The sequence below is a fragment of the Protopterus annectens genome, chromosome 9.part0 (genome assembly GCF_019279795.1).
Source record: "Protopterus annectens isolate FY-2018-M chromosome 9.part0, PAN1.0, whole genome shotgun sequence".
Classification (NCBI taxonomy): domain Eukaryota; kingdom Metazoa; phylum Chordata; order Ceratodontiformes; family Protopteridae; genus Protopterus; species Protopterus annectens.
Window position 1 is genome coordinate 589972738 of NC_056743.1, and position 16828 is coordinate 589989565.

Below are 16828 nucleotides of genomic sequence, written 5' to 3' on the forward strand. Positions count from 1 at the left end.
TTTTGACTACATTTTGCTCAACTCAGCAGGAAAGTATACTTACTGCACTGCACTTAACGTTGTCTAACTATTTAAATCGATTTTAAGAGGTTCCATCATTTTATGTAATTTACTGCATTTTCTTTGAATCTGAAATTACAGGCTGTTAATTGAAGGTGGTTTGCTGTTCCCACTGCTTTTTTATGTGGGTTCTGTGCTGTGTCTAGCTATTTAAAGCAAAACAAACCAGCAGAAAGGTTGCTCAATAAATCAAATAAACGATAATAACCACTCCGTAGACCTCCACGCCACACAACTGTTTGTAAAGCAGCCACTGAAATCCAAGTTAGTAAATACTCCAATAAGGCTTTATTAAAGATCCAAACACAGTTAAATGCATTGTCAAGAGCTGTCGTCCCTACACACTCTATATGGGACTTCTTCAGAGCAATCAATACATTACGGCTCATCCTTTATATACTAATTCATTCAATTAGTTCAATTAATTAATTATGTGATGACTTAAGGCATCTGTATTTTTTAAACATTTTACACTTAGTTTTAGTATATTTGTGGCATTGTCAATGCCAATTTATTATGAGGATGAGGAATGTAACAAAGTTCTGTAATTTATAATTTTTTTTTACAATTTTTATAGTATATATATATATATATATATATATATATATATATATATATATATATATATATATATATATATATGCATACATACTTTATGTTTTTAACAGTTTGATATAAAAAAGAGGGGATAGTACCTATGTAGGTTCATAGGTAGGTACTAGGCTATCTGCCCAACGGCATTTATAAGCCTAACCAGAATGTGTTGGCTTTTGCCGCCCCCTTAGATTAGTTCCCTGAGCCGCTGTCCAGCAGAGCCACTGAAGTGATCCCCAGGGGATTTTAATTAGTTAACTGAACTAACTGAATGAATTAGTATATAAAGGATGAGTCATAATGCATTAACTGTTCTGAAAAAGTCCCATATAGAGTGTGTAGGAATGAAAGCGCTCGACAATGAATTTAACTGTGTTTGGATATTTAATAAAGCCTTATTGGATTATTTACCAACTTGGATTTCAGTGGCTGCTTTGTGAACAATTGTGTGGCGTGGAGGCCTACAGAGTGGTTATTATCAGCTATTTAAAGCAGTTTTGTGTGGATCCTGTCATTTTTTTTTTTACATGTTCATAGGTGTGTACTAGGCTAATGGCCCTGGAGCCTTTACAAGCCTAGCCCATAGGATTAACCTGGCATCATGCCACCCGACCTTAGTTCCCACTGCCTCTGTCAAGTAAAGCCTCTGGAGTGATGTCTGGGGTGAACTTTCTATTTCCCATCCACTCATCAAAATCTCTCTTGAAGAGGGCCGGTGAGGTGCTCTGCTTGACATGTATGGGAAGTCTATTCCATAGCATGGGCAGTCTCTGGGTTATGAACCTGTCCCGCCAGCATGGTATGTTGATTGTGGTAATGAGGTCGAGGTCTCTGGAGCGTGTGGTGTGGAAGGATTGGGATTTCTTTAGATGTAGCATTTCTAACAGAGCTGGGTCAGACATGGCTTTGTAAGTCAAGCACAGATCGCCTCTAAGTAGGCAATATGAGACACAGAATAGCTGGATTTTTTTTAGTCTGTTCATATAGGACAAATGTTTAAGGCATAGGATCCTCTTTGTGAGGTACTTTTGCAGTCCCTCCAGTTGTTGCAGGTGTTTAGTGAGGTAAATACCAAATGGGGCATTGTACTCAATGACTGGCCTAATGAGGGAAGAGTACAGGGAGACAATGACCTCTTTCTTCCTGGATGCAAAACCCTTAGTAATGAGATGTGCCACACAGAAGGACTTTCTGACCACAGTGCCAATGTGGTGGTCGAGAGGTTGCTGTCAACCTGTGTTCTCACATCTCTTATAACGCCTTCTGTGTTCAGTGGACTACCATCGATGTGGTAATTCATGGGAACCGGGTTATTTCCCAAAGGGGGTGACGACACATTTTTTAGCATTGAGCTTAAGGCCATGGTTCTAACACCAGTCGTTGCTCACAGTGAGGCCTTTCTGTAGGATGTCAACATCACTTGGGGAGTTGATAACAGCTCCCAACTTGCAATCGTCTGTGAACTTGTTAGCCAGAGTCCCTTCATGTTGGCTTGGACTTCAGAGAACTAGATACCAAACAGAAGAGGACCCAGGACCGAACCCAGTGGGACTCCACTCGTGACTGGTCGGCAGTCTGACTTGGAGTCAGCTTTCACACTGTGGGTTCTACCTGTGAGCCAGTTTGCAACCAACCTAGTGATATACTGGTTGATGCCTAGCTTTGTGAGTTTTTCTATGACTCCTGAGTGGAAATGGTATCAAAGGCCTTGGCCAGATCAAGGTAGGCTGTATGAACCACCTTGCCTTCATCCACAGCTCTGGTTACTGACTCAAAGAAGTTGACCAAATTGAGCAGGCATGATCTACACTTCACAAAACCAAACTGTGTGGGATCCAGAGTTTGGAGAGTCCCTAGATCCTTGTTTATTAGCTCCATGATGATGCATTCCATAGCTTTGCATCTCAGACTCGTCAGGCTAATGGGGCGATAGTTCCCAGGGTCTGTAGTCGCTCCTCCTTTGTGGAGAGGGATGACTGTAGCAGTGCGCCATTCGGTAGGGACAAAGCCTGAGGTGAGGCTGTAATTGAACAGGGCACACAGGCGAGGTGCCAGTTCACTCTGTAGTTCATGTAGAACACAACCAGGGATATTGTCAGGTCCCAAAGAAACTGTATTCTTGGCCTTGGACAGTGCTGCTTTAACCTGTGCAGCAGTAATACTGGGTGCCTTGCAATCTACTGGTATTGTGACTGGTCCTTTGGGGGGGAGACAGGGGTAAAGTTGGCACTGAATCTGTCGGCCAATATACTGGCAATATCTTTTGGCTCAGTATAAGAGGTACCATTGTGCAATAGCTCAGAGCAAATCTGGGTATTGCCATGGAGATTTTTTACATAACTATGGATGGCCTTGTGGTTGTCTTTACTATCTGCTGCAATTCTGTTTTCATAGCTAGCTTTAGACGATTTGATGAGGGATCTCAACTTTTTGTTGAGGCTGATAAGGAATTTTTCCAGTCTTGGGACATCACCTTATACCGCATCAGTTTCCTCCTCCTGTTGTAGAGTTTGTTTATGGCAGAGGACCACCAGATTGGCTTCCTTTTTTTTGGAGGAGAGCGTCTTGGTTCTAGTGGGTATGGCGAGATCTATGCATTTGTGTACGTGTTCGTATGGTGCACTGGTGTATGATTCGGCGGTCATGCAACTATTCTCCATTTGCATGGGTGCTGTGAAGTTAGCCAGGTCTGTTTTTAGGACTGGAGATGTTTTTCATGGTGGTTACCTATGCAGGGGGGGGGGGGGGGATTTCCAAAGTGATTAGTTTGTGGTCGGATCTAACCAGGGAGGAGTTGACTACTGGTGTAGAGCAACGGTCGCCCATGTTAGTAATGATCAGGTCAAGGATGTTGCTACCTCTAGCGGGGGTAAGAACGAACTGGTCCAGTGCATTAGAATTAATGAATTCCAGGAAACGTTGGGCAATTGTATTGGTACACGAGTAGTTTTCCCAGTTAATGGAGGGGTGGTTGAAGTTGCCCAGTATGAGAGTGTTAGGTTGGACCCTAATATTCAAGGGTGCTTAAGAACATAGAGTGTGAGTCTTGGGACATGGTTGGGGACCTACAGCAGGCTACAACCTGAATCGCTGTCTTACCCAATGTTAGCTGCACCTGAAGTATCTCAGATGTGTAATGTTGGGCTACCAGTCTGAAGGTGTGCGCATCCTTTATGAATATGAAAACACCACTGCCTTTGGAGCTTTGGTCCAGGTTTTGGGGCCGAAAGGTGTGGAATGAGTTATAGCTTGGCAGTGCAGGGGTGCTTTTTTCTGCCTTGAACCAGGTCTCTGTTACGGCACAAATGTCGATGTTCTCAATTTTAAGGAGTGTTTCGAGTGAGTGCATTTTCAGATTTAGACCTAGCGTTGAGCAGCATGACCCTCAGATTGCATTTGTTTGTAGCTGTTATGGTGATAATTTAGTCTTTGGAATACTACCTAAAAAAGACACTACAGGGGTGGCAACAGCACTGGCCAGTATCCGGAAGCCCAGGGGTGACAGACGCAGGCCATCTCTGGCAAAGCATCGAGGTCTGTCAGTCATGTTATCCCAGGCAGATAGATACTGGATCTCCTTAGAATGACACCAGAAACTTAGCCAATTGTTGAAATCAATCATTTTCTGCTTGTAGTGTGGTATTCTGGGTGATGGTAGGATGCTGCTCAGGGCTAGGGTAACACCCGCCTGGCTACATAATCCGAGAGCTCCTCCATATCTCTTTTCATGTAGTCCAGGGAGGAATGTCTCAGGTCATTCACACCCACATGTACAATGATAGAGTCATATTTGTACCGGCTGTTGAGGGACCTGAGTGCGTGCATTATGTGGCGAATCCTGGTGCCCGGCAGGTAGCTGACTGTTACTTTCTCCTTATTCAACCTAGTGAGTGGGACATCAGTGTGCCTCATTATTGAGTTACCTAGGCCTAGTGTGCTGGGCATGCTGTTTTGCCTTAGGGGCTTTGGTTGAGTGGCACACTGTTTAGGAGAGTTGTGTGTCTCATGATTAGTGTTTTACTGTGGTGGACGAGTGCGTTTCTGCTTTGGAGGTCTCTGCTGTTTGGGTAGATTTTTATTGAGAGCCTCCATGAAGGTGGATGTGTGGTTTGTGTTTTTATATGAAGGTAGTGCTGGTGTGTGTTCTGGAGGGCTGTGTGTTCCATGTGGTGTGGTGCAAGTGTTGACTTTCTCCTCTTGATCAGCTATTCCAGTCTTGGCTGGAGAGTGCATGGCTTCCAATTTGGATATCTAAGTGCATCTCTCACAAGTCTGAGTGTTGGGAGGCAAGAGGAGAGGGTTATCGGTGTACATGAGGCAGTTGCTACATTGCCTCAGGATGCCAAAGTTCACCAGGTTAATAGGAGAAAGCACAGGGAACTGGCCTTTGGACATGTCTGGAGGGGTGGGCATTAGTAATAAGTACTGGAGCTGTTTCCTTGTAGAACGTTTAGTGCTGGTAGCACTTTTGTGTGCTATAATTGCTACAAGTCTGGTAAAGTGCTAGATTAATAAGCTAGTAAAAGTGCAGGGGAGAAGAGAACTAGCAGATCTAAGGGAAAATTGAAGAGCAGACTTTGGCGCCACTCAGAAGCTTACAAGCAGTCCTGGATACAGCAAATCTGTATCTGAACTAGGCTAGTTACAGGAAAGCCAGGAAACAAGCTTATAATTTTTTTTACAGAAAAGCAGCTAAAACAGCACTAAAAACAGTTCAAGTGCAGTGCAAGCTAGCACACTTGAGTGTGTAGCAGTATTAAAGCAAATACAAATGCAATTTATTCAAAATGTATTCTGAACTGCATTCAATTTTTTTTTTTTATTCAACTCTGAACAGTTAAAAAGTGCCAAAAAATATACTTATCAGCTGAGAAGCACACTCAGTCAGAGTATCAATTCCACATCCTCCAACACCATTTTAGGCTTACAGATTGGCCTCATGTGTACCTTAAAAACAATCCTACAGTAGAGCAATCTTTTTTTCATAAATACTCTAATTTTCAGGACATCCTTTTCCCATCTGTTCAGAAGACTTAGGGGGATAAGTCTGCACTTGGCTGGCAGGAGATTTCAAGAAACTAATAAAACAAAGGGACACTGCATGGCATACATGGGAACAAAACTAAAATAATAAAAATCTACTTCAAAAAGTGTCTTAACCCAAGAAAACAAACTACAACAGCCAATAATGTTGCAAAAAACATCTACATGTGTGATACACAACTGTCAGCTGTGTACAATTCCAAGCAGTTTTGTGAAGAATTAAGCAACTGACTGGTCACATCTATAGCAATTCTCACCACCTTTACATGGATAAGGGAAATAACAGCAGTAACTCTGTGGAAGACAATAAATCTTTCCTCTGTTTTTGACATCACAAACTCAGTCTGTCCCTCTAACATTTAAAGGAAAACTCCACCTTAGAATTTTCATTGTGTCTGTTTTTGAACTATTTTAATGCCTCAAAATCACTCCAAGTGCTTCTTTTACAATTTTAATGCGTTTCTCTCAAAATGGTGGATGATGGGGCCTGTCATGGTAACGTGATCTTATTTTCTTGCTTTCCTTCCTTCTTCCCAGAATACATTTCAAGTCCTCTTTATATGACTCATGCCAGACATAAGGAAGTGCTGCTGTTTTCTCATGCCATTAAAATATAATGGCAGGACTGTGAAGCACTGTCATCTAAACACACCTTCTGTAAAGAGCTGCTTCTCTGTTTACCTGACTTAGCCTCATTTATCCATCTGCCAGAGCTTGTTCTATGCTATAAATAGCAGTTAGCTACTTGCAGCAAAAAAAGCAGATAAAAACAGTTTTCTGTAAGAGGAGTCTTTTGTAGTCCTAACAAACTTGATAAACCCTGCCCCATACTCTCATGCTCAGGTGTGAATACTCTCACTGCAGTAAATAATCCTTGCTGTACATTTACAAGTGACAAATAGTAGGACTCTAAACTTAGCCTGTCTGCTACTTACCAAAGCCTTCAGTTGGAGACTTTTTCTCTCTCATGAATGATGCAGACTTAAAATGTGCTTTTCTAGTTCCTCAATTATTTCTGTCATGCTCCCCCTACTTTATTCCGTTTCATATTTATTTATACTTTGGTAACCAGGAAAGTGACCTGGTCCCAGGACCCTTTTCAGCCAAAATATAAGCTACACTGGCAAAGATAATAATTATTAAATGCACTTATCAATACAAATAAAAAATACTGACAGAAAGACACTGACCAATATTACATGGAACACATAGCCAATGTGTGACAGTGACCAAGTAAATCATTGAGCAACATTTACTAGAATGTATACATTAATAATGCTCAACTATGTTGTTTATTATAAACAATTCATTGTATGCACACTTATTGCACACACACATTTTATATATATATATATATATATATATATATATATATATATATATATATTAGTATGTGTTTCTGTATATGCATATAAAGTACATGTGTACAAAAGCATGTGTGCGTGCATTTAAACACAGTTAAGTACTTCTGATTTCCTTTTCTTACTGTTCTTAATGCAAGGGCACATAGTAAATGTATATTAAAGTAAATTCAGCTGTATGTTATGGTTGCTGTCTGACAATGCAGGGACTGACAAAGTCAGTGGGAATCTCTTACAATGGATCTGCATGTACCAGATATGCATCTCCCTCTGGAAGAATGTCACACAAAGCTTAAAAGACCTTTTTTATGAACAGTATCAATGCACCTAGTTTATAGGGTTGCCACCTGACTCTCTTTCTGCAGTTCTGGCCTGTGTGTGTGTGTGTGGGGGGGGGGGGGGGCTTGAAAACGGTAAAAGCATTTATACTTTACAAGAAAAAAATATTTACTGACTTCTCTAACTGTCACAGAAATCTTTGCTACTACTCAAGTTATCTTAACACAAACTATTATAAGTAACATTTAAAGCTTAGAATTTCAGTACTGTGTTGCTGCTTATGTAAATTTGTCAGAAGAGTTGACAATTGCCTTTAAACCCCTGACTGATCTAATTGCTTTGTTTTGCTATGAAAGGGGAGTGTTAGGTTCTCCTCCCATCTGCAATAAAAAAGTGGAAACAATTCCACAGCTTTCTGTCTTTTTTATATCAGCTGCTGTGTTCCTGGCATTAACAGGATTAATTACCCATCTGAAATTGACAGCAGTACTCGACAGAGTAAACTACATATTTAACTGTGTCTATGATATGTCATGCAAGTGGAGACGAATTTTGTCTGAAAAGTATGTGAGAAGTTGAGTTTAAAAAAGAAGTAGGGGAGTTTTCCCTTCCTTTGACTCCAATGCAAGGAAATAAACGTTTTACAAACTACAAGCAGGTTTCTGGTACATACACAATGCTGGAACCATATTGTAGGGAGAAAAGAAACCTAACAATTGAGTTAAATTGTATGAGACGGTGGAGTTTTCCTTTAAAGGAGAACCACATACAAAATCTTTTTCAGCATATCTTGAATTTTTCTATAATACTAACGTATATGCATCAAAGTAAGTAGTTGATATTATTACTATCTTCTAATTTGTAATATTCCAAAATGGCCTGACTGAAAGGGGGCTGCCATGGGTAGCATGATTTTTCTTTACAGTCAAGGCCTTTGCCTCCCTGATGTCATTTCAGATGGATAGATAGAAATCCCCAGGATGAGAGGATCATTTAATGTGGTTTTCTCTCTCATCAGTTTACAGCAGTACTGTGATTGCCTACTTTTTACTATCACCATCAATTCACATTTTTGATTACTTTCCTTCCTTTGTTTTTTTACTAGTGGACACCTCTAAAACAGCAAGAAATGCTGAATGATTGGCTTACAAATGTAGCTTAATAGTTCTTTTCGAAGTAACAACTCGAGATCAGCGTTCAAGTTAAGAAATCTGATATCTGTGATTAATAGGTGTTACTTGGGCTGAGAGGGCTTGTGTTGCGGTCACTGTTTATACTACTGCAGATAGAATTAAGAGTCTTTATCAAAATCTTCCTTACCCAATTCTCAGACTTGAACAGCAGCTTGCACCGGGTGGTGGTGTAACAAAGAACTAAATGTGCTGGAATTGCACCGTATCCATAAAACAGACAGCCTTTAGTTAGAAACAGTTCACTATGAGAGCAGTTTGCAAACCCAGAATGATAATCCACAACGTATGCGTTACTACAACACTCCGCCCAAGTCTCCACTCGAATCAAAGGATGAAAGAAACCACTCGGTCCAAAGTACTGTATAAAACTGAAGTTTAATGTGAAAACAGCTCACACTAGTTTAGCGCTTTCATCTGCTTAAACGCAGACTTCCTCAGAACTAGTGTGTCCCTTCATGATCGTTCATTTTAAAAAACATTTGGCCAATGCTTTAATCATTTCTTAAAGAGACAAACATGTAACAAAACAAACATTATGAATCTTTGGTAAAACTTTTAAAAACTTTTAAAACTACACATATACATTAATATGTTCCTAAGACCTACATGTATTAATGGTCCAAACATAGAAACAATGCTATACACTTTGAATTTAAACAGTATGTTTACCCTCTAAAAATACCATCTTCATGTTTTAAATCCAGCATTTAATGTATTGTACTTTATCATATCCTATTGCAAAACTGAAGCTAAACATATAAACCTATAACTAAGAATCCAGAATCAAAAAAGGTTTAATACTGATAAAGTCGTTAATACCTGGACTTCTGGTGGAGTCTGTCAGGATCTGCCATTTACTCTCTTTACTGGCCAATCTAGTCTTCCAATCACCCCCAAATGGTCCTTCTTTTTCTTGATCTATGATAAAGAATGAAAATGTGTGTTCCTCTCCAAATTCTTTTATGTGTCTAAATAATGCATTATTACAATCCTTCTTTTGAATTTTATAGTAATGCTCGTACACACGCTTCCTAAGCTCCCTTTCTGTTTTGCCTATATAATAGGCAGAACAGATTTTGCACAGAGCTAAATAAACAACACGCTTGGTACAGCAATTACCACCAATACTTTTAATTACAGTTTTGTTAATATCACCCAATACTATTCTACTACTGGTGTTAATAAACTTGCATTGGTTGCATCGTCCACATTTACTGGTAAAAATCCTTCCTTCCTTAGTAGTCACCTTTATTGGCCTTATACTTTCCAGTAATCTCTTAATGTTGGGACCAGTCTTGTAGACAATTCTGGGCTTGACCCCTACAATCTTCCTGTTGGAATCAACTACAGTAATAATGTCCCAATATTTATTTAGTATATCCAAAATTCTAATACTGTATGGGGTGTATGTTAAAACACATACTCTGCCTGTAAATCCGTTCATATGCTTAGTTGGTACCATACTTTCTATCTTGTGACCCAGTAGGGGTTTGTATTTATGCCCCCATTGTGTTTCCACATAGTCGATCACATGATTGATCATACCACTGGGGTATCCTCTTTTTCCAAATAGTTGCTTGATAAGGCCCATTTCTGTTACCATTATTTCTCTCGTTGATGACATCCGAGCACATCTGATCCCTTGCCCCTTGATAATGGTTTTAAAGATATGGGGAGGGTGTTCACTACCATAAAACAAGTAATCATTGGAAAAAGTACTTTTGCGATGGATCTTGGAAGTGAAACCCTTGTCAATTAATTCAATAAAAACATCTAAATAGGCTATGCCTTGGTTACTCATATTGTATGTAAACTTAAGGTAATGAGTTGTACCGTTGATGTATTCCAGGAATTCCACAATTTTGTCCTTTGGACCATTCCACAAAATAAAAATGTCATCTAAAAATCTCACATAGAAGGTAATAAACTTCCAGAATTGGCAGGAGGTGATAAATTCATTTTCCCAGTCTGACATCACTAGGTTGGCAAAGACAGGGGCACAAGATGCCCCCATAGCAACCCCCTTGTTTTGCCTGAAGAATTCGCCTTCGAATGACAGGTAGTTGTGGTCCAATACCAGGCCCATCATATCAATAATTAAGTTAATTTTGTCCCAAGGCATGTTCGAGAAACTTCTCAAACTGTTCGCAAACCTTTCAAGTCCTTCATCCTTAGGTATGCTCGAGAATAAATCACACACATCAATGGTGAGTAGTGTACAATCTTCGGTCCAAACATCAGGAGTGAGCCTGGATAAAAAATCCCAAGAGTCCTTTAACATGAAGGGAACATCCTGAGTAACAGACTTGGTCCATCTGTCAATGGCAACCCCAAGGTTATACGTCTTAGAACGGGATCCCGATATGATGGGTCTAAAAGGTGGCTTGCTGAGAGATTTGTGGATCTTTGGTATCCCCACTATACGAGCCATTACCGGATGGTCCACTTTTAAAAAGTTGTATATATCCTCGGTGATGCGATGATCAATCAAATACTCTTCCAAAGCCAGGTCGATTCTTTTGAAGCCTATGTTGATCTGATTAATGGAAACCATCTCGTAGATTCCCGAGTGATGTAAGAGGTTGTATATCTCTGCTTTGTAAGCTAAACTGGGATAAATGACAACCCCCCCACCTTTGTCCGGCTTCATTATTCTCACATCCCGGTTGTGTCTAATCCCGTTCAACATAGTTCTTTCTTGCTTGGTGATGTTGTCTCCTAGGGGGTCTATATAATTTCTTTGCTCTCTACTAATGGCTTTATTTAAATAGTAGATGTCCTTGCATACCATTTTTTCGAACACGTTAACCTGTGTGTTGCCACTGGGAACAAAAGCACTTCTTTTCTTTAATTCCACCGTTTCGTACGTACCCCTCTCTTCATTGTGTTCATCAAATAGTAAAGCCAAATTCAACCTTCTACTGAAAAGTTTGATCTCTTTGATGTGATCCATTATGTTGAATTTCTGTGAAGGTACAAATTTCATACCTTTACTCAAAAGGGTACATAAATCATCCTCAATAACTAGATCTGTGTAGTTGAAGACCTTGAAGCCTTCAAAGTTTTTAATGGTGGGGAGCTCATCACCTAGCGAGGTTGACACTGTCGGTTCCGGAATATCATGGATGTTGTCCCTAGTGGTAGCATTGGATGGGGAGGGTATGTTTGTGTCAGGACCACAGCCATCAGTGTCATCCACATTCCCCACATTTAATCGTAAGTGTACTTCCTGAAGTTTTGGTGGTACGTTTTCCCATAATTCAGGTGATGCCTTCCCCCCTGAAAATTCTCCTGTCTGTTCATCTCCCTCCTATTCCTAAATTGGACATTCCTTTCTTCCCCTCTAATCTTCCTATCATGAGGCCAAATGTATACTCTAAAGGTTTTGTATGATTCAATGTCACGCTCCAACTTCTTGCTTTTCCTGTTGTGAGTGTGCTCAACAGCTATGTCCGCCTGATGAAATTGTTTGTGATATAACTCACTCCATAACTCAAAAGAGGGGTCTCTTAAAATCATTTCATTTACTTTTTCCACTTCTTCCACTAAAGTATTTAATTTATCATCATAACATTTTAACAACAATTTCATGTACATAAAACCGAATTCATCAAACAAACTGTTGAATTCAGTGATAATGGATTCATTATATTCAACTCCCATAGGAAGTTTAAAAAATCTGATACCCTTGGGCACAATCCTGGATTTAATACATTGAGTAAGATAAGCTTTGTCCATCTTAATGTTTTGTATTTGTATTAAGTGGTTCCCCATACTATATATTTTGCTTTTTATAGTTTCACCCTTTTCATTGTCACAGGATGATTTGTTCAAATTGGTAACATATCTGCGATCAGAGGTATGTACTTCAAAATTGTAGTCATTGTTAAGAAAGTTATTAATGGCTTTGTAGTCCCTAACACCTTCTTTATCATTCATGACACTTTTAGAAACACGGCGAGTGTCCCTAGAATGAAACAAGTTGCCATTATACACAGTACCTGTAGTTTTGGTGTTTGGCATTCGAGCCGTCGTGGAATAAGTCCTTTGCGGTAATACGCTTTTGGGTTTAGCTCCTCTGTTTTCTGCTTCAACCCGACTTTGAAAGAAACTGAAGTCGAAAGTAAAATCCTTCTCCGGAGTTTCCGTTGTGTTTCCGTCTTTTAGATCCATGTCAATACGACATGTTCTATGAAAAGAGTTGTCGTGGTTAGAGTTACATCCCTGTCCGTTTGGGATGTCCGTATATGTCCCAACAGTAGCTATTGCATCATTGCACACACTGGCATGACCCCTTGGGGTATCGTTTTGCGATGATGTACGCTCGTTACTGACACAATTCTGTGTTGTTTTGCATAAAGTAGTCACCATATCCATGAGTTTTTTCACGTCTTGTTGCAGAACGGCAACTTCAGCCCTTAGTATTACCACCTCCTCACTGTTCGATAAAGCCGACGCCCCTTCCACAGCTTCCGCCATCGCTGGAACCAACAACTAGTAAATATAAACAGAATGCAAACAAATCAAGTGAACAGCGACAATGGAGCAAGCGGAGGTCACGTAGCTTGAACAGCAGCTTGCACCGGGTGGTGGTGTAACAAAGAACTAAATGTGCTGGAATTGCACCGTATCCATAAAACAGACAGCCTTTAGTTAGAAACAGTTCACTATGAGAGCAGTTTGCAAACCCAGAATGATAATCCACAACGTATGCGTTACTACAACACTCCGCCCAAGTCTCCACTCGAATCAAAGGATGAAAGAAACCACTCGGTCCAAAGTACTGTATAAAACTGAAGTTTAATGTGAAAACAGCTCACACTAGTTTAGCGCTTTCATCTGCTTAAACGCAGACTTCCTCAGAACTAGTGTGTCCCTTCATGATCGTTCATTTTAAAAAACATTTGGCGCCAATGCTTTAATCATTTCTTAAAGAGACAAGGCTTCAAGGTCTTCAACTACACAGATCTAGTTATTGAGGATGATTTATGTACCCTTTTGAGTAAAGGTATGAAATTTGTACCTTCACAGAAATTCAACATAGTGGATCACATCAAAGAGATCAAACTTTTCAGTAGAAGGTTGAATTTGGCTTTACTATTTGATGAACACAATGAAGAGAGGGGTACGTACGAAACGGTGGAATTAAAGAAAAGAAGTGCTTTTGTTCCCAGTGGCAACACACAGGTTAACGTGTTCGAAAAAATGGTATGCAAGGACATCTACTATTTAAATAAAGCCATTAGTAGAGAGCAAAGAAATTATATAGACCCCCTAGGAGACAACATCACCAAGCAAGAAAGAACTATGTTGAACGGGATTAGACACAACCGGGATGTGAGAATAATGAAGCCGGACAAAGGTGGGGGGGTTGTCATTTATCCCAGTTTAGCTTACAAAGCAGAGATATACAACCTCTTACATCACTCGGGGAACTACGAGATGGTTTCCATTAATCAGATCAACATAGGCTTCAAAAGAATCGACCTGGCTTTGGAAGAGTATTTGATTGATCATCGCATCACCGAGGATATATACAACTTTTTAAAAGTGGACCATCCGGTAATGGCTCGTATAGTGGGGATACCAAAGATCCACAAATCTCTCAGCAAGCCACCTTTTAGACCCATCATATCGGGATCCCGTTCTAAGACGTATAACCTTGGGGTTGCCATTGACAGATGGACCAAGTCTGTTACTCAGGATGTTCCCTTCATGTTAAAGGACTCTTGGGATTTTTTATCCAGGCTCACTCCTGATGTTTGGACCGAAGATTGTACACTACTCACCATTGATGTGTGTGATTTATTCTCGAGCATACCTAAGGATGAAGGACTTGAAAGGTTTGCGAACAGTTTGAGAAGTTTCTCGAACATGCCTTGGGACAAAATTAACTTAATTATTGATATGATGGGCCTGGTATTGGACCACAACTACCTGTCATTCGAAGGCGAATTCTTCAGGCAAAACAAGGGGTTGCTATGGGGCATCTTGTGCCCCTGTCTTTGCCAACCTAGTGATGTCAGACTGGGAAAATGAATTTATCACCTCCTGCCAATTCTGGAAGTTTATTACCTTCTATGTGAGATTTTTAGATGACATTTTTATTTTGTGGAATGGTCCAAAGGACAAAATTGTGGAATTCCTGGAATACATCAACGGTACAACTCATTACCTTAAGTTTACATACAATATGAGTAACCAAGGCATAGCCTATTTAGATGTTTTTATTGAATTAATTGACAAGGGTTTCACTTCCAAGATCCATCGCAAAAGTACTTTTTCCAATGATTACTTGTTTTATGGTAGTGAACACCCTCCCCATATCTTTAAAACCATTATCAAGGGGCAAGGGATCAGATGTGCTCGGATGTCATCAACGAGAGAAATAATGGTAACAGAAATGGGCCTTATCAAACAACTATTTGGAAAAAGAGGATACCCCAGTGGTATGATCAATCATGTGATCGACTATGTGGAAACACAATGGGGGCATAAATACAAACCCCTACTGGGTCACAAGATAGAAAGTATGGTACCAACTAAGCATATGAACGGATTTACAGGCAGAGTATGTGTTTTAACATACACCCCATACAGTATTAGAATTTTGGATATACTAAATAAATATTGGGACATTATTACTGTAGTTGATTCCAACAGGAAGATTGTAGGGGTCAAGCCCAGAATTGTCTACAAGACTGGTCCCAACATTAAGAGATTACTGGAAAGTATAAGGCCAATAAAGGTGACTACTAAGGAAGGAAGGATTTTTACCAGTAAATGTGGACGATGCAACCAATGCAAGTTTATTAACACCAGTAGTAGAATAGTATTGGGTGATATTAACAAAACTGTAATTAAAAGTATTGGTGGTAATTGCTGTACCAAGCGTGTTGTTTATTTAGCTCTGTGCAAAATCTGTTCTGCCTATTATATAGGCAAAACAGAAAGGGAGCTTAGGAAGCGTGTGTACGAGCATTACTATAAAATTCAAAAGAAGGATTGTAATAATGCATTATTTAGACACATAAAAGAATTTGGAGAGGAACACACATTTTCATTCTTTATCATAGATCAAGAAAAAGAAGGACCATTTGGGGGTGATTGGAAGACTAGATTGGCCAGTAAAGAGAGTAAATGGCAGATCCTGACAGACTCCACCAGAAGTCCAGGTATTAACGACTTTATCAGTATTAAACCTTTTTTGATTCTGGATTCTTAGTTATAGGTTTATATGTTTAGCTTCAGTTTTGCAATAGGATATGATAAAGTACAATACATTAAATGCTGGATTTAAAACATGAAGATGGTATTTTTAGAGGGTAAACATACTGTTTAAATTCAAAGTGTATAGCATTGTTTCTATGTTTGGACCATTAATACATGTAGGTCTTAGGAACATATTAATGTATATGTGTAGTTTTAAAAGTTTTTAAAAGTTTTACCAAAGATTCATAATGTTTGTTTTGTTACATGTTTGTCTCTTTAAGAAATGATTAAAGCATTGGCGCCAAATGTTTTTTAAAATGAACGATCATGAAGGGACACACTAGTTCTGAGGAAGTCTGCGTTTAAGCAGATGAAAGCGCTAAACTAGTGTGAGCTGTTTTCACATTAAACTTCAGTTTTATACAGTACTTTGGACCGAGTGGTTTCTTTCATCCTTTGATTCGAGTGGAGACTTGGGCGGAGTGTTGTAGTAACGCATACGTTGTGGATTATCATTCTGGGTTTGCAAACTGCTCTCATAGTGAACTGTTTCTAACTAAAGGCTGTCTGTTTTATGGATACGGTGCAATTCCAGCACATTTAGTTCTTTGTTACACCACCACCCGGTGCAAGCTGCTGTTCAAGCTACGTGACCTCCGCTTGCTCCATTGTCGCTGTTCACTTGATTTGTTTGCATTCTGTTTATATTTACCAATTCTCAGACTTGTCTCAATAAAACTGTATGCAATGCAAAAATACTGCAACAAAACACCAGAAGACACTTGTGCTTTTACCGAAAAAGTGTGGAAAAAATGCAAATTCAAATACTTAGAAAAAATAAGAAAAGTACGATGAAAATGTGTTTTTCTTTGTGGCACTCTCAGTTTGATTAAAGGGAAAGATAAGTAGTTTACAATAATAGAAATTACATACAACTTGTGTTTTCTTGTCCATTTGCAACTGAAAACTACACTTGAAAGCCTTGCTTTTGTTCAGGTTACACTATTTATCTGAAGTGTGATGCTTGCAATCTGTGACTGATAAAACAGTGGCATTTAAATGTGCTTTAAAAGACAGTTTTCTTAA

At 39.5% G+C, this 16828-nt stretch overlaps 1 protein-coding gene across 3 annotated transcripts in view; it reads right to left on the bottom strand.

The window, feature by feature from the left end:
* The window catches only part of FAM136A (family with sequence similarity 136 member A), a 167536-nt gene that overhangs the window by 19268 nt on the left and 131440 nt on the right, over window positions 1–16828 (bottom strand). The window contains exon 3 of one of the 3 annotated variants that reach the window (XM_044083135.1): window positions 9350–9448. The exons of the other annotated variants lie outside the window; for them this stretch is intronic. Within the exon in view, the coding sequence (XP_043939070.1) occupies window positions 9371–9448 (78 nt within the window). The 3' untranslated portion in view covers window positions 9350–9370. The remainder of the gene's footprint in view (window positions 1–9349; window positions 9449–16828) is intronic. 3 annotated transcript variants of the gene reach the window in all.